Source organism: Lachnellula hyalina (assembly GCF_007821495.1).
Source record: "Lachnellula hyalina strain CBS 185.66 chromosome Unknown contig00083, whole genome shotgun sequence".
Classification (NCBI taxonomy): Eukaryota; Fungi; Ascomycota; class Leotiomycetes; order Helotiales; family Lachnaceae; genus Lachnellula; species Lachnellula hyalina.
In genome coordinates, this window is record NW_022157197.1 from 2,941 (window position 1) to 26,841 (window position 23,901).

The 23,901-nt window shown below is 47.5% G+C and overlaps 6 protein-coding genes across 6 annotated transcripts; 3 read left to right on the plus strand and 3 right to left on the minus strand.

Annotated features, from left to right (window-relative positions):
- Positions 1-683: 683 nt before the first annotated feature.
- LHYA1_G005655 (uncharacterized protein) lies at positions 684-1,679 on the plus strand (the record flags this gene model as incomplete). The annotated part of the gene is made up of 1 exon (XM_031150599.1): positions 684-1,679. The coding sequence occupies one exon, from the start codon at positions 684-686 to the stop codon at positions 1,677-1,679; it is 996 nt and encodes a 331-aa protein (XP_031004650.1).
- Positions 1,680-2,478: 799 nt separating this feature from the next.
- On the minus strand, positions 2,479-3,701 carry SPCC63.05 (Uncharacterized protein; the record flags this gene model as incomplete). The annotated part of the gene is made up of 4 exons (XM_031150600.1): positions 2,479-2,509; positions 2,565-3,112; positions 3,160-3,436; positions 3,493-3,701. The coding sequence occupies 4 exons, from the start codon at positions 3,699-3,701 to the stop codon at positions 2,479-2,481; spliced, it is 1,065 nt and encodes a 354-aa protein (XP_031004648.1).
- A 327-nt stretch (positions 3,702-4,028) lies between these two features.
- DCL1 (Dicer-like protein) lies at positions 4,029-9,719 on the plus strand (the record flags this gene model as incomplete). Its single annotated transcript, XM_031150601.1, has 4 exons — positions 4,029-5,310; positions 5,359-5,462; positions 5,510-8,074; positions 8,124-9,719. 4 exons carry the CDS (start codon positions 4,029-4,031, stop codon positions 9,717-9,719), a joined length of 5,547 nt encoding a protein of 1,848 aa, XP_031004649.1.
- A 3,539-nt stretch (positions 9,720-13,258) lies between these two features.
- Positions 13,259-15,462, minus strand: TMN7 (Transmembrane 9 superfamily member; the record flags this gene model as incomplete). Its single annotated transcript, XM_031150602.1, has 2 exons — positions 13,259-15,321; positions 15,372-15,462. Coding segments are annotated over 2 exons (2,154 nt in total), but the record flags the coding sequence as incomplete, so codon positions are not given.
- Positions 15,463-17,584: 2,122 nt separating this feature from the next.
- On the plus strand, positions 17,585-19,081 carry DER1.2 (Derlin-1.2; the record flags this gene model as incomplete). The annotated part of the gene is made up of 5 exons (XM_031150603.1): positions 17,585-17,628; positions 17,676-17,854; positions 17,910-18,007; positions 18,233-18,868; positions 18,974-19,081. The coding sequence occupies 5 exons, from the start codon at positions 17,585-17,587 to the stop codon at positions 19,079-19,081; spliced, it is 1,065 nt and encodes a 354-aa protein (XP_031004652.1).
- A 190-nt stretch (positions 19,082-19,271) lies between these two features.
- Positions 19,272-20,487, minus strand: nucS_0 (Nuclease S1; the record flags this gene model as incomplete). Its single annotated transcript, XM_031150604.1, has 6 exons — positions 19,272-19,320; positions 19,388-19,701; positions 19,813-19,917; positions 20,111-20,122; positions 20,173-20,229; positions 20,281-20,487. 6 exons carry the CDS (start codon positions 20,485-20,487, stop codon positions 19,272-19,274), a joined length of 744 nt encoding a protein of 247 aa, XP_031004672.1.
- Positions 20,488-23,901: the final 3,414 nt, after the last annotated feature.

The window sequence follows — 23,901 nt, forward strand, 5'->3', positions numbered from 1 at the left end:
AAATCCAAGAATATAACACTGGTCATTCTTTGTTTGATGTAGGACAGCGTCTCCTGCGGAAGCGCTCTCCTTGTGGAAGCGCTCTCCTTGTGTGGAAGCGCTCTCCTTGTATGAAAGCGCTCACCTAGAAGGCTCACGCCCCGAAATCACTATAGCTTTAACCGCCAAACGCTTCCTTTAAGGAGAGGGCAGTCGCAGCAAGCGCTGGTTAGAAAGCGCCCGTTTGAAAAGTGGGCCGTTCGGGCTTTGGGCGCATATTGTGGGGTAGTGGTTCGCATTGGGCGGTTATGTTTCTAATTATGGGGTCATGGTACGCCGTTTGAGTTCGTGTCGAAAGTGGTGAGAAGGCTTATACTAACGCTAGGCAACTACTCATTTCTGCCCTGCCTGAGGTATCAACCGCCGATTCATTCGCGACCGTCCTACCAAGTGACTCACCATTTAATAACTACACGATCACTTACAAACGAGTTGTAATACTCGTTCGAACCCGTCTAAAAGCATATAAAGGCCCCTCTTAGGTATATTATCTGAATCAATATCTGCCTTCATAAAGTTCTTTGCTGATTATTGTCTGCGGCATATAGTTCCAAAATTCTTCCATACATCTCTCCAACATCGCTCTCCACTCTATTTTCTGAGCGCCGCTTCCTTCAATACTGCTAGCGAGGTCTCTTGCCCCAATGGATTCATCAAAGAGTCTCAGCCATCAAGTTATGGACAGTCAATTCGATCCCGAAAGCTCATGGATAACTGTCATGTGTCGAGCCTCGCGATTTCAGATTACTGTATCACTTAAAGATCTTCGCGGAAGCTGCTTTGAGCTACAGTACTCACAACTTGTTGCCAGAGTCGACGATATGGACGGTGGAGCTGACGACGACTACGAGGCATTGTGTAGCTGGATTGTGGAACCATGCTTTTCTTACTTTCGAGAACATACAACACATGTACCTAAGGATCTCACTTTCGAAGCGTTCTACTATCCACCAACCTATCATTTGAAGCTTATAGTTTCAGAGTCTTCCCTTTGCGCTAAGGCTACTCGAGATCGTCATACTATCAATCCTTTCGCTCTTATGATCCCGTCTCGAGACCTTCCACAATATCCACAAGTCTATTGCTCAAAGGCATCAGATATCCAAATTGTCCCTGCGGTTACAGAAACCTATGACTATATGTCCGAAATACCCCGAAAGGCCAGTACTGGGGATGGCACAATCAAGTTCTTTAAGCCCGCGCTTGACAAAAGCCAAATTATTAGAGAAATCGATATGCATTCACGTATCCTTAATGCCGGTTTAAAGGGTAAAATTAGAGTGGCCAACTTTCACAGTATTGTGATATCCAAAGACGCTAAGATGACGATCGGCCTGCTGTTTGACTTTATACCCTCAATCGGCGAATCTTTACAAAGTCGCCAATGCAAGATGGCCTCAGAACATCATGCAAAGTGGAAGCAGCAAGTCACAGCTATGGTCAAGGAGCTACATTCTCATGATATTGTGTGGGGTGATGTTCATCCTGGGAATATCGTTATTGATAAGAATTTCGATGCTTGGATTGTGGATTTCGGCGGTGGGTGGATTGAGGACTTTGTTGATCGCAAGAAAGCAGGTACAAAGGAAGGAGATTGGCAAGGGGTTCAAAGAATCTTCGAAGAATGGATCACTCGATAGGAGTAACCTAGACTGCCTTGCGGTGACCCGCAACCTCCTCTACTAGACAGTCTGGCTCCTATCTACAACTATATACTTAGGCGTAAAAAGGAGTGCTTTGTTTGATCTTTAAATGAAATCCGGCTCCTAGGCTGCCGCTACTGCTAGCCATCTCGTGTTCCCGCACTTTCAATATCCCCCTGGTGTTCCATACTTTCAGGGTATCATGTTCCTCACCTCGAATTGTGTTGAACACTCCGACCCCGCATTCAAATCCCGAATCCACCTGCGTGTGCCGTTCAAAAATCACAGTCCGGAGACCCGAGCCTGCATCTGGAAGGCATTTCTGCCTCGAGCCTGGGATGCTGCAATCGCACAACGCTTGCGTCTGGACTTGCAATTGAATGGCAGGGAGATCAAAAACCAGGTCCGAATATTAAGACTCTTCGCTAAGTTCAAGAAACTGCAGCTTTCAGAAGAAATCATTCGAAGTATTTCAAAACGCGCTATAGAATCGAACTGTATATCAATAGTTTAAAACCTCACATATTAGCAATACAAAAATGTTGTAAGGGAGCATATTGTGAGCAAGGGAGTTTCGGTTTTCGGTACTTGTTTGTTTATTTATTGATTTTATTCATAGTCCAGACTAGGCCTATAAGACCTTTATAGATATGCTACTAAGAGTATATTACTACTACTTCCATATCTTAATATAGTAGGTTAGGACCCGTATTATAAACCAAGGTTAAATGACTTAAGAGTAATCTATATTCTAGTAGCATAAAGACTCTGAGGCATTGGGTATCACTTCATTTCACTATCCTCTATTTAGAGTGTTCCCAGATCCCCTGTGTTGGTCAGTAATCAGCAAATCAGTCAAACTCTTAGGATTTAGGGACGTACTTTGGATTGGACTCAACATACTCATCCCACTCCCTCGCCTTCATAATTTCTGCGTCCCCCTTTTCATAATTATCCTCATCCAGCTCCGGGCTCAACCCACTAGCCTCCCCACCTCCCTCGATGATACCCCCTCTTGCGCGCTCCTCTTCCAAATACTCATCAATCGACATTGTCGGCAAGTTGTGCCCAGATCTAAACACACCATCCTTTACCTGTTGTCTGTCGCCCACTAGCGTAAACGGCCGCAATGGTTTTCCCTGTGTGCTCAATATCGGCCCTTTATTACTCGCCGAGAGCATATCTCGGCGATCTAAACGGTCCGAGTAGTCGTCCCTGTCACGTATCCCCATCCGTTCTCTGAAGTCTGCTTCTAAGCTTTCGGGGCCTGGAGGAGGGGTAGGTGGTGCCATGGCTAAGACTTCAAGCTCGCGATTCAGGGATTCGAGTTGCTGAAAGGTGTTGTGTGTGCAGCTGGCGAGGTTGGCGAGTTGGAGCTCTCGGACAGCATCGTCGTCGTTTTGGAGGTACGCGGGGTTTTGCGCTAGGAACTATTTGATTGTTAAGACTGGCCTGACCCAGAACATGCGAAGCATACCTCAATCTTCTTCTTCAACTCCTTTTCTTGCTTGAAGTTTGAGATTTTGGCATTCCGCCGGGCGTTTGGATCTGCGGTTGAGATGGTGGAGAAGGAGGCGGGGGCTTCGGTGTAGGTGTTGTAGAGCTTCTTGTCTGCGGGTGTGAGAATTTCGTAGTGGTCTAGCAAGCTTAAGTATCTTTCGTAGGCATCTCTGGCGGTTTGGATGGTGCCTTTCCGGTCTGTACTTGAGACTCGGAGGATGAGCTCGGCGAGGCGATAGTTGATTTGCAGGTACCTTAAGAGATGTTAGCAGAGCATCACCAAAGTCACAAGCTACGACGGAACACCCACTGGAGATCCCCAGATGTCACATCCTCAAGGGTTTCGTTCGGGCTGAAGAGAGACAGCCGGTCTGTAAGCTTGAGGCAATCGTCGTAGGACTTGATGGCGGCGGCGAGGTTCTGCTGATATTCTGCGGTGTTGCTGTCCCACGATGCCTCGATATCCTTTCTTTGGCGCTCTGCAGAGCTGAAAAGCGACTTGATGCTTTGTTCGGCCATATTGGAAGGCAAGGAAGGAAGTATAGAGTCGTGGTGGGGGTAGTCTGTGGTGGTTGGTGGGATGGAGATGGGGGGAGTTTTGGTGGGGGGAAGCTGTGACCTTTTTCTTTTGCCTCGCTCTTCCGAACAACGGACATCTTTCAGCCTTCCTTCAAAATCAACATCAACATCAACACCACCACCAACACCCACCACCAACACCTTCACACTTCATTATGTGACCAAAACACCGTGAATTTCTCTCCCGGATGGATTCTGAATACAAGCAACGTACAATCTATACCCCAATTCCCCCTCCCCCTTGTTCATTGCGTTTCTCTCTCCAATATGCCTCTTAGCGGGTATCTGCATGATCTCAGCTTGCTGGCTGGGGAGGATTGTTTGCTTGTATCGCCGCCAAAGAAAACAGCACTGATCGTTCACAGTCCAGAAGCAAAAGCATCATGTTCTCCAAGTCTCACTGCAGGCACGCTGAGTGATATGATGCTCCTAGACAATACATCCATATTCAACAACCGCGAGGCTGCTCACAAGGCTGACGAGAAGGCTGAGTTCCTTCGATCTGAATTCACTCCGCCAACATCGAATATCAAGAGCACAGAGAACAATCCTTATATCTTCTCACTATCTTCAACTACCAAGTCTTCCTCCACTTCAAATCTAGCACCAACAACGACCAAGAGTCTTGTTGACGTCAGCAGCTGGTTGAACCCTACCATTAGTCAAGCTGCTTCACCACGCACTCCTCAACAAACAACAGGACTCGCTCGACCATTCCTCAGAAAAGAGAACGATCCTCTCTCATCTCCAGGGGCCATACCAGCAGTAAAGACATCTCCACTCCCAGCATTCACTCCACTTCAAGAGTCGACAAACTCCACGCTGCCCACACCCCCTCTCTTTCAAGTGACAGTCCACCCGTCTGGAAAAGACAGATCCGCGAAGATGCATGGATATCACGCAGTAGACCATGAATTAGTACAACAGCAGCTTGGCAGTAGTAGTGATGAGCAGATATCAAGGATGTTGGCCAACCAAGAAGAGTTGCAAGGGAGCTCAGATGTCCCATTGTTGATTAGCAATGAAGATTCTATAGTTGTCCCAGCGAAGGAATCTCTCCCTCAGCTTACAGCCCTAACAGCAAGAAGTACAAAGGCTGTGATCGCTGAGCTCAGACAAAAGCACCACAACCCCCTTTCATTGCATCTACCAACTAGCAAGTTGGTATCCATTGGACCGCTGCCATCACTTTCATCAATTTCTTCGAATGGACGGTCGGCCCCTACTCGAGACGATAGAGACGATGACGAAGCCCCTGCCGAAGATCCAGACGATGATGAAGATGAAGATGACCAACCCAAGGGCAGATCCCGCAAGATCACAGAGAGAAAGCGTCGGCAGAATGCCATCGCTGATAGCTACTTGCGAGACGCTCTTCAAGATCCTGTCAAAAATCACAAACTACTCCCACAAGATGAAGCCAATCAGTCTACTCGATACATCGTTCATCAAGCGGAGAGTCAACGAATTATTTCAACTCCACGAGAATATCAGATTGAACTCTTTGAGCGAGCCAAAGAGAAGAACATCATTGCTGTTCTAGATACAGGTCGGTATTGCCTTCTGTTGCTACACTTCATCCACTAATACTCTACAGGTTCTGGTAAAACATTGATTGCCGTTCTTTTACTCCGAAACATATTCAACCAAGAATTGGAGGATAGGGCCTTGGGTAAGCCAAAGCGGATCTCGTTCTTTCTTGTAAGCTATCTCAGTCCCAACATCTTCAATAAAGCTTACTGTACAAGGTTGATTCGGTGACCTTGGTATTCCAGCAACATGCAGTACTCAATGTCAATCTTGACCAGCCTATGAACATGTTCTGCGGAGAAATGGGCTGCGACCTTTGGAGTAAGAAGCTTTGGGAGAAGCATTTTAATGAGAATATGGTCATTGTCTGCACCGCTGAAGTTCTCCGTCAGTGTCTTCACCACTCTTTCATTTCCATAGAGCAGATAAACCTTCTCATTTTCGATGAAGCTCACCATGCTAAGAAGGACCATGCTTACGCCCGAATTATCAAGGACTTTTATGCGACGGCCCCAAAGTCTGCTGTTCTGCCCAAGATATTTGGCATGACAGCTTCGCCTGTTGATGCTCGTGTTGACGTTAAAAAGGCTGCTGCTGAATTGGAGACCATGCTTCACGCGGAGATTGCCACCGCCGCAGACACAAGTTTGTCGCAGTACGCTGCCACTTCGAAACTAGAGCAGTTGGCTACGTACGGACTACTGGGATCAAGCTTCATGACACCACTATATGACAAAATGCGTCAACGATTCAAAGGCAACGCGATTCTCCGAAAACCCCTCGAGTACTCTTACAAAATAGCTTCTCGAGAGTTGGGATCTTGGTGTGCCGATCACATATTCAAGTTTTGTCTTGCTGGCGAAGAGAGTAATAGACTTCTGGGAAAGACAGAACGTCAATACCATGCGAAGAAAGTCCCAGGTCCAATAGCGATCTTAGAGCAGCAAAAGTCGCAGCTTCAAGAAGCACTGGACATCATCAAGTTACACCCCTTTGAGCCACCAGATTTCGACCTTGCAACACTTTCTTCGAAGAACCTTTCTTCCAAGGTCGTTCTCCTTGCAAAGTACTTGAAGGAACGGTATGAACGCCCAACCGAAGACAAATGCATTGTATTTGTAAAGCAGAGGTACACTGCTCGACTACTGACCACTTTGTTCTCTCACCCGACTATGAAAACTCCACATTTGTTTGTTGCAAGCTTGGTCGGTACGAGAACGGGTGATGCTGCAGATTTACATACCTCAGTCAGAGAGCAGGTCGTCACCATGATGAACTTCCGCAAAGGCACAACCAATTGTCTGTTTGCTACATCTGTTGCGGAAGAAGGTCTTGATGTTCCAGATTGTAATCTCGTCATCCGATTTGATCTATACGACACCACAATCCAATACATTCAGTCGAGAGGTCGTGCACGACATGCAAACTCTCGATACATTCATATGGCAGAGAGTGGTAACCAGGTCCATCATCAACTTATTCGTGAGGCTAGGCTGAATGAGGGCATCCTCAAGAAATTCTGCAATGAACTTCCCGAGAATCGAAAACTCACCGGCAATGACTACAATATGGACCATTTTCTGTCTGAAGAAAAGAGCCATCGCGTGTATATCAATCCAGAGACCGGCGCGAAGCTTACTTACAAGATTGGTCTTAGTGTTCTCGCGAACTTTGTTGATTCTCTTCCCCACAGCCATGAGACAAACCTTCAAGCTGAGTATGTCATCACGGCCCAGAACAAGATGTTTGTTGGCGAGGTCATCATGCCCGAGGAATCACCCATTCGAGGATCAACAGGTCGTCCAGCATCTACGAAGCAGGTTGCAAAATGCTCAGCTGCCTTTGAGACTTGCTTGAACTTGGTTGCTAGCAATTATCTTGATAAGCATTTGCTTCCAACCTACACAAGACAACTACCCGCAATGCGAAATGCTCTGCTTGCTGTAGACTCGAAGAAGGAGGCTTATGATATGAAGACAAAGCCAGCGCTGTGGTCAGTAAGTGGAGTTCCCGGGGAACTATACGTAACCATTATGAGTTTGGACAATCCCGAAGTCGTGGACCGCCCATTGCAGCCGATGGCCCTATTGACGAGATCTCGACTGCCAGAACTACCTTCATTTGTCCTACATTTCGGTCAAGGTAGAAACTCGCCCGTCCAGCTCACTTCTCTCCGCAGCTGTATCCAAGTGGATCCCGCAATCATCAGCCAAGTCAATAAATTTACTCTGTGCATCTTTGATGATGTGTTTAGTAAGGAGTATGAGTCAGATGTTGCAAAGATGCCCTATTTCTTAGCACCCGTCAACCAACGTGCCAGTTTTGATCGTGAACAGGAGCCATTTAGTCTGATCGCATGGGATATCCTGAAGATCATTGAAGACCACTCTACTCTTTGGGAGGATAAGGGATGGGAGAAGATGAAGCCGTGGCAGACCGAGCCCGATGAATTTTTCGAAGACAAATTCGTCACTGATCCCTTTGATGGTTCTCGGAAGCTCTGGTTGAAGGGGGTGACTCGAGAGTACAAGGCCACAGATCCCGTCCCGTCAAATACTGCTCCGCGTAAGGCCAGAAAGGGGAGACCTCACGACAATATCATGGAGTATAGTTGCAGTCTTTGGGAGAAAGCAAGAGCTCGTAGAGTACTTGATGAGAATCAGCGTGTGTTTGCGGCCGAAGTCATTTCTCTGCGTCGTAACCTGCTAGACGAATTTAGCATATCCGAATCGCAGGCATCGGACAAATGCTTCGTTACTCTTGAGACTCTGAAGGTTTCCCCGGTAAGCGGAATGTCTCCTGCCCAGAACCAAACAAAGCTAATTATTTCAGATTCCAAGTACAATTGTATTCATGGCCAATCTCCTCCCCGCCATCATCCATCGAACTGAGTCATATCTTATTGCCTTGGAAGCTTGTGATTTGCTTCATCTCAAGATTCGCCCCGATCTTGCACTAGAGGCAGTCACTAAGGACTCTGATAACACGGATGAGCATAGTGCAGAGAAGTTTAATTTCCAGAGGGGAATGGGCAACAATTATGAGCGACTAGAGTTTCTCGGAGATTGTTTCCTAAAGATGGCAACTACGATAGCTCTATACGGAATCCATCCTGGCCACGATGAGTATGAGTACCATGTGGATCGTATGCTCTTGATTTGCAACAAGAATCTGAAGAACAACGCCTTTAAAATCAAGCTCTACGAGTACATTCGCTCCCAGAGCTTCAACCGTCGTGCTTGGTACCCTGAGGGCCTAGTTCTAAAGAAAGGAAAAACTGCGACGGCCCCCAACACCCAAAAGCTTGGTGACAAGACAATTGCAGATGTTTGTGAGGCTTTCATCGGCGCGGCGCTGTTGACTTGCTATGAATCCGGAGATATGGATAATGCTGTTCGAGCTGTTACTGAATTGGTATCGAGCGAGAATCACAACATCAGCTCATATAGCCAGTACTACACGCTATATGAGAAGCCGAAATATCAGATGCAGGTGGCCACCGAATCACAAAAGGATCTTGCTCGGCAAGTCGAGAAGGAACACAATTACCATTTCCGCTGGCCGCGAGTTCTTGGGTCTGCGTTTGTCCACCCGTCTTACCCATTTTCCTACGAACAAATCCCGAGCTACCAACGACTCGAATTCTTGGGCGACGCATTGCTAGATATGGCTTGTATCAATTTTCTCTTCCACAACTATCCCGGCAAGGATCCACAGTGGTTGACTGAGCACAAGATGGCAATGGTTTCGAATCAGTATTTGGGTGCTCTTTGCGTCAGCTTGGGTTTCCACCGTCATTTACTGCTCTTCAATGCTAGCTTCCAGAAGCAAATCAGTGATTATGTCACCGAAATTACTGAGGCTCGTAAACAAGCCGAGGAAGATGCAATCCACGCTGGTAAGACGGCAGCCGAATTCTCTCCTGATTACTGGATCAGTGTTCGCCAGCCTCCTAAGTGTCTCCCGGATATCGTCGAGGCATATGTCGGCGCTCTCTTCGTGGACTCGGAGTACAATTATGCAGAGATCGAGCGCTTTTTCGACGAGCATATCAAGCCATATTTCACCGACATGAGTATCTACGATACATACGCCAACAAACACCCGGCCACTTTCCTCGCCAATTTCCTCCAGGTTAACATGGGCTGCATGGATTGGACAATCATGGCCAAGGAAGTCAAAAGCGTCGATGGAAGCAAGCCCGGTAATATGGCCATGGTTATGATTCATGATCGGATCATTGCAGATGCGCAGGCCGGGAGTGCCAGATATTCAAAAGTAGCCGCTGCAAAGAAGGCGCTGGAAATTCTAAAGGGTTTGCCATCGATGGAGTTTAGGGAGAAATATGGTTGTTGCTGCCGTCCAGGTGCTGATGAAGAACAGGTCGAGCAGGACGAGCAGGAGCCAGATCATGGCACCGCGGCGTAAAGTCTCATTTGCTTGCTCGTAAAAAGTTGCTTTCGGGGTGTCGGTTGGGCGTTTCGAGTAGGTTGGGGTTGGGGTTGGGGTCGGGGTCGGGTCGGGATAACTGGAGTTGCTGACACTGCATGGCGGCTGATTTCTACGAGTTACAGTATCTCCGTACGAAGTTACGTACAATAATTTCAGCGTTGCTCGGTGGGGTTTGCTGCTATTTACGAGCAGGAATCAATACGTACATTGTATGCAACTCGTACGTACAGTACACCAATGATAATTGGTTGCTCCTCGGACTTCCTGAAACAGGCATGCTTTAGCTGCAGCTGCACCTTGTACATCACGTGCAGCAGTGTCATTTCTTATCTATCTCATCTTTCCATTTTACTACTTCCTCACTCACACTTCCTCTCGTGTTTTCATCGAATGGAATCTCCAATCTCGTATATCGGTCCTTCACATTATCCTACAGTAGTTAGCTCAGCCTCAAGTAAGCGTAAGCCACCCCCGAAAGACTATACGAACCACGCAGTCGACGGTCGTACTTGGTAGTTCGCGGGTACGAGTAGTGACCAAAAGGGAGATCGCCCACGCTCTGACCGCAGACTGGTAGGAGAGTTGATGCTAAAAGACTGGCGTATACGAGAAGATAGCGTTTATTGGGTCAGTGACCGGAGGGTGGCTCTAGCGCTTACTCCACACGCCGTCCTGTACGAAGTAAGTACGAGCTGTATGCCGTACCTTGGGCCCTGCCTACCAACGTGAAAAGCTTACGGTGGGGGTGCGGTGCCTAGGGCAGGTGGTACGAGTGGTGGTGGGTGCGTGGGCGCTGTGCTATAGCTTGTACGGTAGCTGTTTGCGAGCGAGCACCGCACCGAGACGGACGAGACAAGAAGGCTGGTGATTCGATCGTGTTCCGTGGACAGGACAGGGCAGGGTATGGGATTTACGAGAGTGCTCCGTAAGTTGATTAGTACATGTACCTGGTGCTCCCGGCCCAGACGCACGCTCTTGTGATTTTGTTCTTCTGTTTCGCCATTCGAGCTGATGTGTAATTGGGGATTGACTTGCAGAGAAAGGAAGAGAGGAAAGGCCCAGCAATCAACATGACAGAACGCATACTGGATATGTCGTCTCCTGGGGCAGATGTCCGGACCAGGAAGACGAGGGCTAGTAAGCCCAAAGTTAAAACGGGCTGTCAAACTTGCAAGTACGTTTGTTCTGTTTTATCCTTATCACTATCAAGCACTCCCGCAGGCCTGCCCTCGTCATTTATATCTTCACACACGCAAACACACAAACACACTTACGATAAGAACACAACATAACATATCACAACATTGCTAATTTGAAATTGGGGGCAAACAGGATACGGAGAGTCAAATGCGACGAAACAAAACCAAATTGCCTCCGCTGTCTGAAATTCGGCCATCAGTGCGATGGCTATCTCCCGCGTCCCACCTCCAAACCCTGCGCAGGCTCGTCGTCCAATTCGCGTCTCCTGGTCCCGAAATCCTCGTCCGGATCCCTCTCCATACTTGCGCAAGCAGAAGCTCAAGCACAGGCACAGGCGCAAGTACACGCCGGATCAAATAGTACAGAAGAGAGGGAAGTGAAGGAGAATACGAATAAACAGCCCAAGCTCTACCCCGCGCCTCCACTGCTGGCACAGACAACAACACAACAACTCTTCAGCACCCCGCACGAACACCACGCCTTTACGCAGTTCTGTGCAACCACCTCGCAGCACCTTGCCAATGCGAATTCGAATTTGAGTTCGGACTCGAGTTCCTTCACGCCCTCCCTCTGGACATCCCTCATGCACCGCGCCTGCGAAACCTCGCCCGCGATCCGCGGCGCCGTCATCGCGCTCGGGGGGTTGAATCTGCAAGAACCGAGCTCGGGCTTGGGCTGGCACGCGAGCGAGAACAATATAAACGGCGAAAACGGTGTGGGGACATTGAGGCACCAATTCGCGTTTCGGCAGTACAGCAAGGCGCTGTGCTATCTAAGAAGGGATGTTGCGGGCGGGAAACATGATCTTAGGACGACTCTTGTGGCGAGTCTACTGTTTTATTGTTTTGAGAGTATGGGGATGGGTGTGCCGGAGCTGCAGGAAGGGGGTGGTGGTGGTGGTGTTTCGCAGGTTTATGCTGGGTTGAGGTTGATTCGGGAGTGGGCGAGTGGGTTTTACGGGGCTGGTGAGCAGGGGAAGATTAGAGATGGAAGTGAAGGAACAGGAGGGGAGGATCTGGTGCAAGTTGAAAATGATATCATGCGTGCCTTTGGCGGCTTAGAGATACAAGTCATGCTCTACGCAGACGGCCGCACCAGAGAAGCACACGAGGCATACCGCCGCATAGGCCAAGCGGCCGTGGACGACATGAGCAGTATATTCACCGACCTTGCGTCCGCGCGCTCGGTACTCGAGATAGTAATCCGGAGAAGCATGCACTGGCTCCGCAGCACTATGCATCTACACATATTTGCCACTGGTCCTGAATCCGGCCCTGGTTCTGCTTCTGGGGATGTACAAGGTGAAGGAGACGGCGCTCCAGGACAGGGCAATTTATTTTTCGACGTCGATTCCACATTTGCCGAACGCCTCACCACACTATCAGAATACGAACGCTGGGACGCAGCTTTCTGCCCCCTACTCAACCACGCGCGCTCGCGCTCCGCGCCGCACGAAACGTTTATCCTTGCGTCGACGCTGCGCCTGCATTGGCTGGCGGGCTACATGTCCATCGATAGTAACAATAGCCGTAGCGCGCTGGTGAATCACAGCAAATATACGATTTTGCTGCAGGAGCTTGTGGGGATTGCGAGGCTGTTGTTGGATGAGCAGGAAAGGGAGAAGAATAGGGAGCATGTAAAGGGGAAAGGTGGACGTGGGGGCTGGACGTTCGATATGCAGATTATCGTCCCGCTGCTCACGGTCGGATGGATCTACCGACACCGCACGTTGCGCCGGGAAGCAATTGAGCTGCTGCTGCGCAGTCCGCGGAAGGAGGGCGTATGGGATGGAGTGGTGGTCGGGAAGGTCATGCGCTGGCTGGCGGAGATTGAGGATGAGGGAAGTGAAGGTGGGGAGGGAGAGTTTGTAGCGGAGGAGGCTATGGCGAGGTGTATAAGGATGGGGTTTGATGATGTGAGGCGTGAGGCTAGCGTGTCTTGTTTGCAGCCAGTCAAGGGGAGTTTGAGTGGGGAGGAGGAGAGGAGGAGTGTGGTTATTCCGTGGTAATGTAGGGTAATGCCCAGTTCAACATGGGTGGAGTTCTGGCGTTGGGTGGGGCAAGGAAGGATATGGAGTTTATGAGGATCTAGTCTTGCTTAAGTTTGTATATGTATATATTTTTCAATTAAATACGTGGATGGATTTCCACTTTCCGGTTTACAATTACGCCAAATGATGGTGCATGCCAATTAAGTCCATCCCGTTTGCCCTTCCTTTCCTCATCAATCAGCTTTTATGGCGCTGTTTTCAAGTCAGCAGATGTCCTCGAGTCGAGACCCCAAAGAACTAAATAAGGAGGGGGTAAAACTTACGCATATATCCTCCTAACAAAAGCATATGCCGTCAAGAACCCCACCGTCCCACAAAGTAAACCATAAACAACACAAGCCATAAAACTATAACTAAAGAATAACAAACCACTCACGAACCCCTCTATATGCAGCTTGGTCAAATAGTACCACACACAATACAAAAACACCCAAACGGCGCTACCACCCCCTACCAAGAAGGAATGCCACCACCAATTGTAATCCTCGCTGCATAATTTGATGTATATGGTGACGATGGTAACTTCGGCGATGGTCAGGATCAGGATAATGGAGACAACAGATAGAAAGCCAAAGACGTAGTAATATCCGCTCTTATCCTGCCAAACTGATTGGAAGACGAAGAGTAGCTCGATAAAGATCACGGCGAAAGGGATCAGACCGGCGAGCAAAATTGACTGCGGTGAGCGGATGTACCATGGCTGGATTGGGATTTGGCGGGGGATGGACGTTGTTTTCGTCGGGTGTTCCCATGCTCCTGTGCGGACCCATCCGTACCATGATCCGGCATACACCAGAGGGAGCTGAATGCAAAGCCATAACATGATAATGCCGACCAATGTCCCGAATGGAAGCGCGGTGCTGGAAGCTTGGGCCCAGACGAAGAGGTTCAGGACGAATACAAGGGCAAATAAAAGACCTGGGAAGAGAGTTGCTGTGATGATTGTGTTCTTGCGCCAGTTCTTGCCACCGAATGTTTTATACACTCGTCCGGAAAAGTAGCCTGAGAAGACGCCTGCAAAGACAAACAGTCCAACTCCTACGCTGACAAACCCACCGCGGAAGCTAGGGTTGAGAATCCCCAAACTGCTGAGGAAGAGAAGTCCAACAGCCATAAATACGAGCTGCATTCCGGAGCCAACGAGTGGTGCAAGGAGGTAACCGTATGACGGGGATCTAAAGACATCGCCATGCAGAAGCTTCCATCCGGTCACATCTTCCAATGCCTCCTCGTCAGATGAGACATCCGCATCGTTCTCCGTATCCCCAACTTGATCGAGTAATCCAGTGCCAGTCTTCTCTCCAGACTTTGGCGTTCTCGCACCACTTCCAGGCCTAGACCTCCTCTTTGGCTTACTCTTACCATCTTCGAGGCTCGAGTCCTTGTATGTCTTGATATCTCCGCGGATTGTTCGACCTAGGATGATGGCCACAATTGCACTCAAGGACCCAGAGATGATCAACGAGTTGATGATTGCAAGCCAATGGATTCTCGACCCTTCCTCCTGGTTTACGAAATATAAATCCCAGCGATGTCCCCACTCAATCTTCTCGTCCTCGCGCCAGTATACAGAGTATGAGTACGGAATGTCGAGCATAGCTCCATCTTCAATATCCTGTTCGCTTTCAGGGGGTTGGTAGGAGGAGTGAGGGTACTGCAGGGCGAAGTCGGTTCCGTTCGGATGGAGGTAGAGTTCCATAGCGGTGTCGACATCACTTACATCTGCTGGACACCTAGACTCTATCCTCTTGTTCGGGCCAATGCTCTTCGTGTAGACTTCAAATCCAACCACGACCTTCCCACCCCTTTCTCCGTCCTTGCCGGGGGCTTTACGATAGCGAATGACGATTGTAAAGTGGTTGTTGATATAGTATCGCATTTTGCCAGAGGTAGGCGCGATGTCCTTGTATCCCAACTTGAAACCTGCAGCGTAGTATCTCTTTGACTTGTCCACCGTGATGAAGCTGGTGGCTCCGGGCAGATTATCCACGATCCATTCTACCACATAGCCGTCCTTGACCATTTCCCGAGCCCGTTTGAGATCCTTTCGGCTGACTGATTTGGTACAGAGGAAGTTGCATTCTTGATCTTGACCCATCACCAACTCGATGTCTGATTGTGTGATCCGGTCGCCGCGGAGGACTTCCCCGAGGTTCAAAGAAATACTCTGACCACTGAGAAGCGAGGAGCCGGCATGATGGACACCGGTAGGAGGGCAAACGAATGGGAGGTCGTAGTATGCGTATTGCAATTGTGTATTGTCCGAGTAGACCTTGTTAACTAGGAGAGGTATTGCTTCGTTGTCTTTGTAGCTCTTGATGGACCAGCCTGCAGCTTGTTAGCTCTTTTCCCGTGCGTGTATCCTCTGGCAAAATTACCCGGTATGTAGAAAGCTTCTGCGTAGGAGAAGGCCAGTACGAATAGAAGCCATCTCCCCAGATTCGACTTTAATCTGTAGTCCGCAGCCATTACGTCGTCCTGGTGGGCTCTATGTGTCTCTGTCTCATCCACTTGACTGTCCAGATCTCGCCGCGCGCACTGGGAAGAACAAAGCGGCTATGGTGGAGGTAGGTGATGTGATGTTCAATCCTGTTTTGTTGTTGTTGTTGTTGTTGTTGTTGTCGTCTTTATCGTGGATTTTCCGTATTCGTGGGGGGCCGCAGATCTGGTCTGATAGATAGATCCTCACTCACGCACGTACAGGGGCGTCGGATTCGCGTTGAAGAAAGGAGAAGGTGTAGGCGTAGAATGGGCTGCTAACGAGCGTAATTGGCACAGAGTACCTGGGAAGATGATGTACAGTAGAAGGGAATTGAAGGTTGAAGACAAGAAAGGAGTGCTTCGTAAAGGTCGGGGGTCGGAAAGTTTATTATTATTTTATTTTTATTTTCAGGAGGGAAGAAGAAAAGGTCCAGATGTCGATAATATCGGCACACATCGAGGTCTAGAGTACGCACACACTACACTCCACTCCCACTCGCACTGCTGTCAACTCGTCAAAACTGGAGAAATTAGGTCCGTTCGTGTCTATTTTAGGAAGCTCCGAGATTTCCACGTGACTTGCTCGATAACCCCTGAACCCCTTTCTAAAAGGTTTCCATTTTACAATTGTTTCTGTTCAAGATTAAACATTCAACGAGAAGCTTTAATTACCGCTTTGGCCGGAGTACAGTAAGAACCCTTCTTCTTTTTCTCTTATACGCTTAGACTCTTGTCAAGTAGGTTTATGAATAGCCAGCGCCTCATCTTTCACAATGCCTCTTGTCCTCAATGACAAGACAATCTTGCGAGGTCATCATCTTCTAAAATCATATCATTGATGAACAGTCTTCATGCTTGAACTCCATCACTCCTTTCCTTCCAAATCGGCTCAATGTTATGATACGGTTTTGAGACACCATCCCTAAACCTCGACCCCAGCGCTTTCCTTACGCGGGATTATTATCTTTATCACGCCTCAAATGTTGACACTAACCCAATTTTGACCAGTATTTCCTGACTTTAACTCAAGCTACAACTGCGGAGAGCGTAGTACACTATCTAAGAAGCTAAATCGTTTCAAACTTATGATTGTATGACCAAAGCGACAAAGCAAAGTTGGAGCTATGGCTGATGAAGCCTGTGTCGCAGTAGAATATTGGTAGCACATACTTGGATCGAACGAGAGACTCAATAATCCACCGAGAGATCACAATCTGGTAGGCCTTGGCACGAACTTTGGTAGATCCTAGAGATGGCATACTTCTAGGTAGCTTGAGGAGGCGTTGTAATTTTAGGAGAAACGTTTTGGCCAGGGTCATTGGCTCTTGGCCTACTCACTGTGTCGGTGTGGACGGCCCGGGCTATCAAGAATGGCAATCCAATCCTCATGTTGGTACAGTAGGACTTTGCACCTGTTCTTCCCGTAGCACTTACTTCTATGTATTGTCAAATGAACTAAACACCATTCAACCAGAGCTTATGAGTTTCCGAAAGTTAGTCTCTTGAATGGGCACCTAGTAATGGACTCATGGTCTTAGGTCGCTAGTTACGAAGTTTACATAGTACCATAGTAATGTAAAGACATCTAAATGATATTGTTACCTCCCTTTTATAATGTTCATAATCTTTTTAATTCTTTTAAGTTAGACTCACTTAAAAGTTGCTTAACACCTATAAAGGTAATTATTAGCTAGCAATGGGAATAAGTACAAATAGAGGTATTCATAACTCAATATGAAAAGTCACAGCGGAGTTCGTGGATCATCACGTGATCTTCGTTATCAAGGAAGCTAGTATAGCCCAGCTCTGCCATGGGAATAATTGAGCACATCTATTATTCCCCTCATATATGTATTGCTCTCATAGGTAGCTAATATTGGCTTTAAACTCGATTAATCGGGCCAGCTCTTGCGTCTACGGTCAAAGCCAATACACCTCCCCTGTTGAGGCTATCTTGGCGACTGTGCCCCTTTTCCGACACACCAACATCCAAAGCCAACATAATAACAACCACCATCTTAACAAGGGACCATTCGATTGTTTATATAAACACATAAAAGGCAGTACACACTGTATAGGCTGTTGACAGTCGTACACCTCTACATCCAAAATGTCGCCCCTTGAAATCTTCATGCATGCGCCCCCAATCTCCCGGTATAAACCCTCCACCTGCCTCACCCCTCTTCACTAATATACCATAGAACACTAGCCGCCATAACGTTCACACTGTCTGTTCTGGTCTACGTAGGACCCTTCGACTTCTCCCTCTTCAACCTCCAGCTGCCGTCGCTCATCAAGCTTCCGCCAGAGCTCTGGCGAATTTTTACATCTCTCTTTATCACGTGGCCAAATTTTGGGATTTTATTTGACACGTATTTTTGTAAGTTTCGTGATGGGACGTTAGGCAGATGAAAAAATAGGCTGATATGGAGTAGTGTATACTTATGGCTCTAAGCTTGAAATTGCCTCACCTCGATTTTCCCAGCGAGCGGACTTTTTCACTTATATATGTTTTTGTTCGGTATTGATCTTGGTGAGTTGATATGTTTTTATGTTCCTTTCTTTCTTTGTTCCTTCTTTTCTGCTTTCGATCTCATCATAGTCTCAAAGTCTCATTTGGCTTGATGTCCAGAGACGTGAGCAGAGGAGGCTACCACCAGGCTCCGAGTCTCCCCTAAAGTCTATTAGATGTCCAGACCATTTACGACTTTCCGCAAAGGCGCATCAGACGTCCAGACAAAATCTAACAAGCGCATAGCTCCTAAACATCCTCATCGTCTACGGAAATGTCTTCGCTTCCCCCCTCGCCCTCTGCTTCATCACCAGTACCACTCGCGACACCTGGGACCAACCCATGACCCTCTTCGTCCTCAAGATGCCCTCCCAATACTTCCCCTACGCCCTCCTCTTCCTAACCCTCATCGTCAGCTCCCCGCAAGCAGCCATGATCCAAGCCACGGGTGTCGGCGCCGCCCATCTATATGACTTCCTCTCGGGCCTGTATCCAAACTTCGGCATCAAGAGGAATCTGATCTCGTCGCCGGGGCTGGTGAAGAGGGTTTTTGGGATCCAGACTATGGTGGAGAGGCCGTATGGCACGGCGAATATGCCGGGGGTTGCCAAGGAGGCGGCGTGGGGCTTGGATTTGTCGTGGAAGAGGTTCGGGCCGGGACGGACGTTGGGAGGGGATGGGTCTGCATCTGGCGTGGAGAGGCAGCGACCGACGGGTCTTGCTCTTGCTGCGATGGTGATGGTTGGGTTTGTCGTGGTGTGTGGCTTTCTAGCGCTTTTGTTTGTGCAGCACGGGGATCCTCGTGCTTGGTTCTCGGGCGTCAATACTGGTGGGGTGTTCCAGATTGAAGGAGGAGGTGGAAGTGGCGGTGCAGGATCGGCGGTAAGTGCGGATGGACAATGAGTGAGGCGAAATTATACTCTGATTGATATGAAGTAAGAGTTGCACTCGACTCTCTCAATTCCTCTTTTGGATCAAAACCACTAGATGCCACAGGATATTCCCCGAAGTAATCTATACTTGGTGCTCGCAAAATCCAATATTTCCAATTTAAGACTATCAGACCAGAGAGCAAAATCTTGCTACCATAAGTAGGTTTACTTTCCGACGGGTTTCAACGTAAGTTTTTAAGAGTTCAGATGATAAAATATCAAAATCAAGGTTTGTTTCCGGTAAATAGATATAAGTACATTTCTTCACAGCAGCATGTTACCAACATAACCCTTCCCGGACCACCTAAAGTGGAACCCCTCATCATATTTCAGCTCAAATTACTAGATAATCTTCAAAGTCCAGTACTGCCGCTAGTAATAAGATCCAACCAAGCCGCCAACCTAAAAGCATCACATCAGCATACATACTACATTATCATAGGCCAATCAAATTAATAGTCAGACATACCTATATCCCGCCTTTGCAATCTGCAACTCAACAACCGGAATAGCCTTCGTATAGTAAGTACCCGAAAGATCCGTCTTTTCGACTGCAGATATCCCATCAGGCATGACCGTGCTGCAGACATAAGCATTGGCCTCCGAAGCCCAACTCGTAGCCGAGGTCACTGGATCGGATAGATCAATGCCATCGAGCCAGGACGCTTTTTCGGATTCATAGGACCCAGTTTTGATCGAGGTGGTGAGGGTTGCGGCGAAGGACTTGGCGTCAGAGAGCGCATATCCACCAACGTATTTCTCGGGGATGTTGGTGTCCCACTGCTAGTATGTCAGAGGATGGTTTTCTTTTTGGATTGGAAATGGACGGATGTTGGGGGGTTGGGTTGCTGGGGGTTTTCTGGGAAGAGGGAAGAGGGAACAGGTGGCACTGACGATGTGGTGGAGATTGGTGGATTCTCCGCCGAAGGTTACATCGATTTCGTTTCCTCCCAAGTCGAGGCCCTCGTCATGAAGAGGTTGGTGGATGTCTCCAATAAACTGAATAGATTCATCTGATAAGTACAGTGCCCGACTAGATCGCATGTTTCCACGACCATGAAGGGAGACACAAGGTTAAGAGAAGCCTTTTGGCCGCCACAGTCCACGTGCCTCCACGATAATTGAGGGTATCTGATTGCCGCTCATTCGAAAAGAGACCCGTGAACATCTGCTGGAAGGGTTTCCAACTTACATGGACAAGGAACTGGAGTTTGTTAGCTTTAAAGCAAGTAACCAGGATTTGGTCGTGCTTACCTTTGCAGCCATCGCCACGTCTGCATCGCTCAATGAGGAACTCTGAACACGCGAGGTCTGTTTTACTCATTAGATGAATTCTTGTTTGGTCATTTCCATTGATCGTACATAGTTCTTGATAGCGCTAACCACGCAACCTCCAGTTCCACAGTCACGGGAGTATTCTACCCCGCAGCTGGATGGGGGGTCATCGTTGGCATCAATGAAATGAAGCGGTGCTGACCATGTCCCGGCATCGGTGTAGCGATAAGTATCAGCCTGCAAGAATATATCAATACCAAGTAAGAAAGCGGATGAGGGAATAATTATACCCATGTTGAAACTGTGGCAAGGTAGTTGGCGCTGGTGTCCCCCAAAATGCTTTGGAATTTGGTTTTCGTTGCACTTGAAACTATCCCGATATATCAGCACACGGTGCCATCACAGTCGTCTTTCAATGGCAGTTATATTGAATGCTAGCCCACTTACCAAAGTTTGTAGCAATATAAGCGACAGTCTGATGACCAAGAGTGCCCCAGCCCAAAGCCGAGGGAAGGGAGGTAGCGAGAAAGAAAATCGAAGCTGCAGCTTGAGTCTTCATCTTGAACAGCGCAATTATTGTCTTGGCGTTTTTCTTGATGTCTCCTTCTATGTGCCAAGAGAAGATATCAAGCAGGCTTTATACTCTCAACCTTCTCCTAAGTCTGTGGTATCCATCTTCAGACAATCGGCTGACTGAGTCGACTGACCCACTGGAAATGGCTTCCAGAAGGAATACAAGTGGAAAGTTCCCACGATTTAGGAAGGCCAACCAAAGCAGTATGCAGCCTTAATTGAGGTGGAAGAAAACAAGCTTTTTGGTGCTTCCCGAAGTACATGTCTTGGAAGCCTGGCGGTCTGAAGTTGATTGTTTGATAGCTGGGCCGCTTCATTCGGTAAATGAACATCTCACTCCAATATGCAGTCGAAACAGGAAAGCGAAGTACCTTCCTAATCGCAACCTCTTCAGTCAACACTGACTGCCTGCCGAGATCCCCTAAATCAATCCTAAACTGTGAATGGCTAGAGCTACGATGTGCGGCGTGCGGCGTGCGCCGTGCCAGTGCCGATGTCCACTTATTGAAAATATACAGATATGATAAGCTTGACCGACATGGCCCATAGATGTCGAGAATATAGTAAGAATTCATAGTACACTACCGTTATCTACATTCTGGATCATAGTTACGGTGGTACTGTACCTGTGCCTGAATCTGAGTTACAGTGAAGGGATTGATTGACCTTCCAGAAAGAGAGAAGTCGATCGGAACTGCCGGATTACATTAGTTTCACACCAAGTTACGGGCGCCACCACCAGCCGGCAATGCAACTTCAGCCCCCCTTTAAGGAGCGGGGTTTTTACGCGAGGGAGAAGCATGGGCATGGACGATTTCTCCTTCTCATTGACTTTATGTGTTCGGAGAACAGAACTCCTTGCTAGAAGACTTATGTGCGATTCATGTATGATGTGTACCAAGTGTACTAGGAAGGTTTTTTTTTTTCTATTACAAAGATATCATACTAAATCATAGCACCCAGTCGCTCAAAGCGATTCGGCTCGATTTAAGTTTTGAAGCCCTAATACACGGCTGAATAATATCTAGTAATTTCTTTGAAGATATACAAGGGTTTCATATTCAGCTCTCACATTCGTATGGTAGTATTCAATTCTTTGAATTTGCGGAAGGAACACATCCACTCCGACAAAGAACGAACAGCCGAATAGTGTGTCAATACAAAGGATACAAAGCAGGGAGTTTCTAATCATCCTTTCTCTAAGAATAGCGGGCAATTAGAACCCATTAATATTTGAGAAGACAGAATGGACATATAACAATGCAGTTTGTTTGAATATAAAAGCATACAGCCTTTCCTCCTAATATATATTTCATCACATCCAAACACAAACTCAAACCCACTTCCACATCCCCAACACAATCACCAAAGCTTATATACCTAAGTCGAACCAAACCAAACTAAACCTAAAGCAATCCAAAAAATGGCTGCCCACACCGAGCTGTCAGTTTTCGTCAACTCCTACGAGCGGGAAGACAGGGAAGGAGCACCATCTCCAGAGCCAATCCCTCAACCCTCACCAGGAAATTGAGAAAGGAGAGCTAGGAGGTAGGATAGATGGAGTTGAAAACCGAAAAAAGCAGAGGTAAGTTTTTGTTTTTTTCTTTTCTCGGCGTCCGGAGTACTGGAGTTTCTTATGCATTTTCTTTTTTATAAAAACAGAAGAAAAAAAGAGATCGTAAATGTCACCTTTTCTTTCTAGGCGTTTGGAACTGGAGTTCTTATGGCCTGGAAAACCAAAAGTCAAAAAGAAAGCGGTAATGTTCTATCTTTTCTTTCCTGGGTATTGGGAGAGCTGGCATTATCATTAGAGTTGCAACTTAACCAAGTGGATAATAGCGCTAAGGTAGAAGTCTGCCTTAGATTCTGAGTAACTACTATAAAGTAAGTGTTTATCTTCATTTAGGTCGTTTCTGCGCATTAATAATAAATTTGATACTAGTAATAAAAGACGTTGTCTAAAACATCTGGTCCCAGTGAAGAACTCTTGAATTTGCTCCTATCTAATCGCCTCATGTTCGTCCATATGCCCTTGAAAATATAATTACAAATAGCTTTTCATAAGATATAAATAATAGACCAAGAGCTAATTCAAGCCGGTTTGATCACCACATATAAAGCTAATCGCTCCTTTGAGCTCAAGATCTTCTACAGCAAATTCCGGTTCAATGATAGCAAATGCATCCATAAGACCATCGATCAGCTCGCAAACAAACTCACCCCCAGGCGGTGCAGCTTTAAAGGTGAGATCTGCACTCCCACAAGCCGAAGGAGGGGTAATATCATCCGTATGCCAGAAGATATTATAGTAATTCGACGTCTGGAATCAGTTGGTGCTACAAAGCCTTACGCTTTTGTCTACGATATAGGCGTCAGGTATATCGAACTTCTTGAACAGTCGAGTAGCGAACGTCTCGAGGAAATTGATGCTCCGTTTCACTAGCAACACTTCGGTTTGATATGATGCGTCGGAGAAATTCGCGCCTGTGGCACCTTGCTGGAAAGATGCTGTAATGCTGTTGATCATGGCGTCTCGAAAGAATTTTAGGTTGTAACTGCTGGATTCAATACCTATAATAATTTCGCCGTTTTTCTCTATCGCCTTGTTGGTGACGTATGCGACATCTTTCGAGACAACTTGACTGGCCGTTGCACATGAACCGACAGCCCCTTATGCAGCTGTAGGACATAGTAACTCCAATGCACTTGAAACTGAAGTATAAAGTGCTCCGCCGGTTAGAGTTCCAAATATTTGATGATGTTCGAGTCATCTTCCAGGGTTTAAGAGGGAGCATCTGGAGACCGGGATATCCTTACCATTGGCAGGGTTTGAGCCTGCGGTCACACTCGCACGTGCAGACTGGACAGTACAACCTTTCATTGATGTACATGAGTCCTCATTATTGACAACTGGGGTACAAATATACTTAAATTTAACGTCATTGACTTTTAGTCTTGGGGTGGGGGGATAAATAGAAGAGTAGAACTAACCTGGCATAATAAAGAGTTGGGTTTTGGTTGTTCTAGAGTGGGCTTTGCGTCTGATAGCCGAAGTAGCGCTCCAGTAGGAAGAGCTGTGTAAGCACAGCTCATAGTCGCAAGAGCCATTTTGGGCGCTGAAATAAGTGGCAAAGT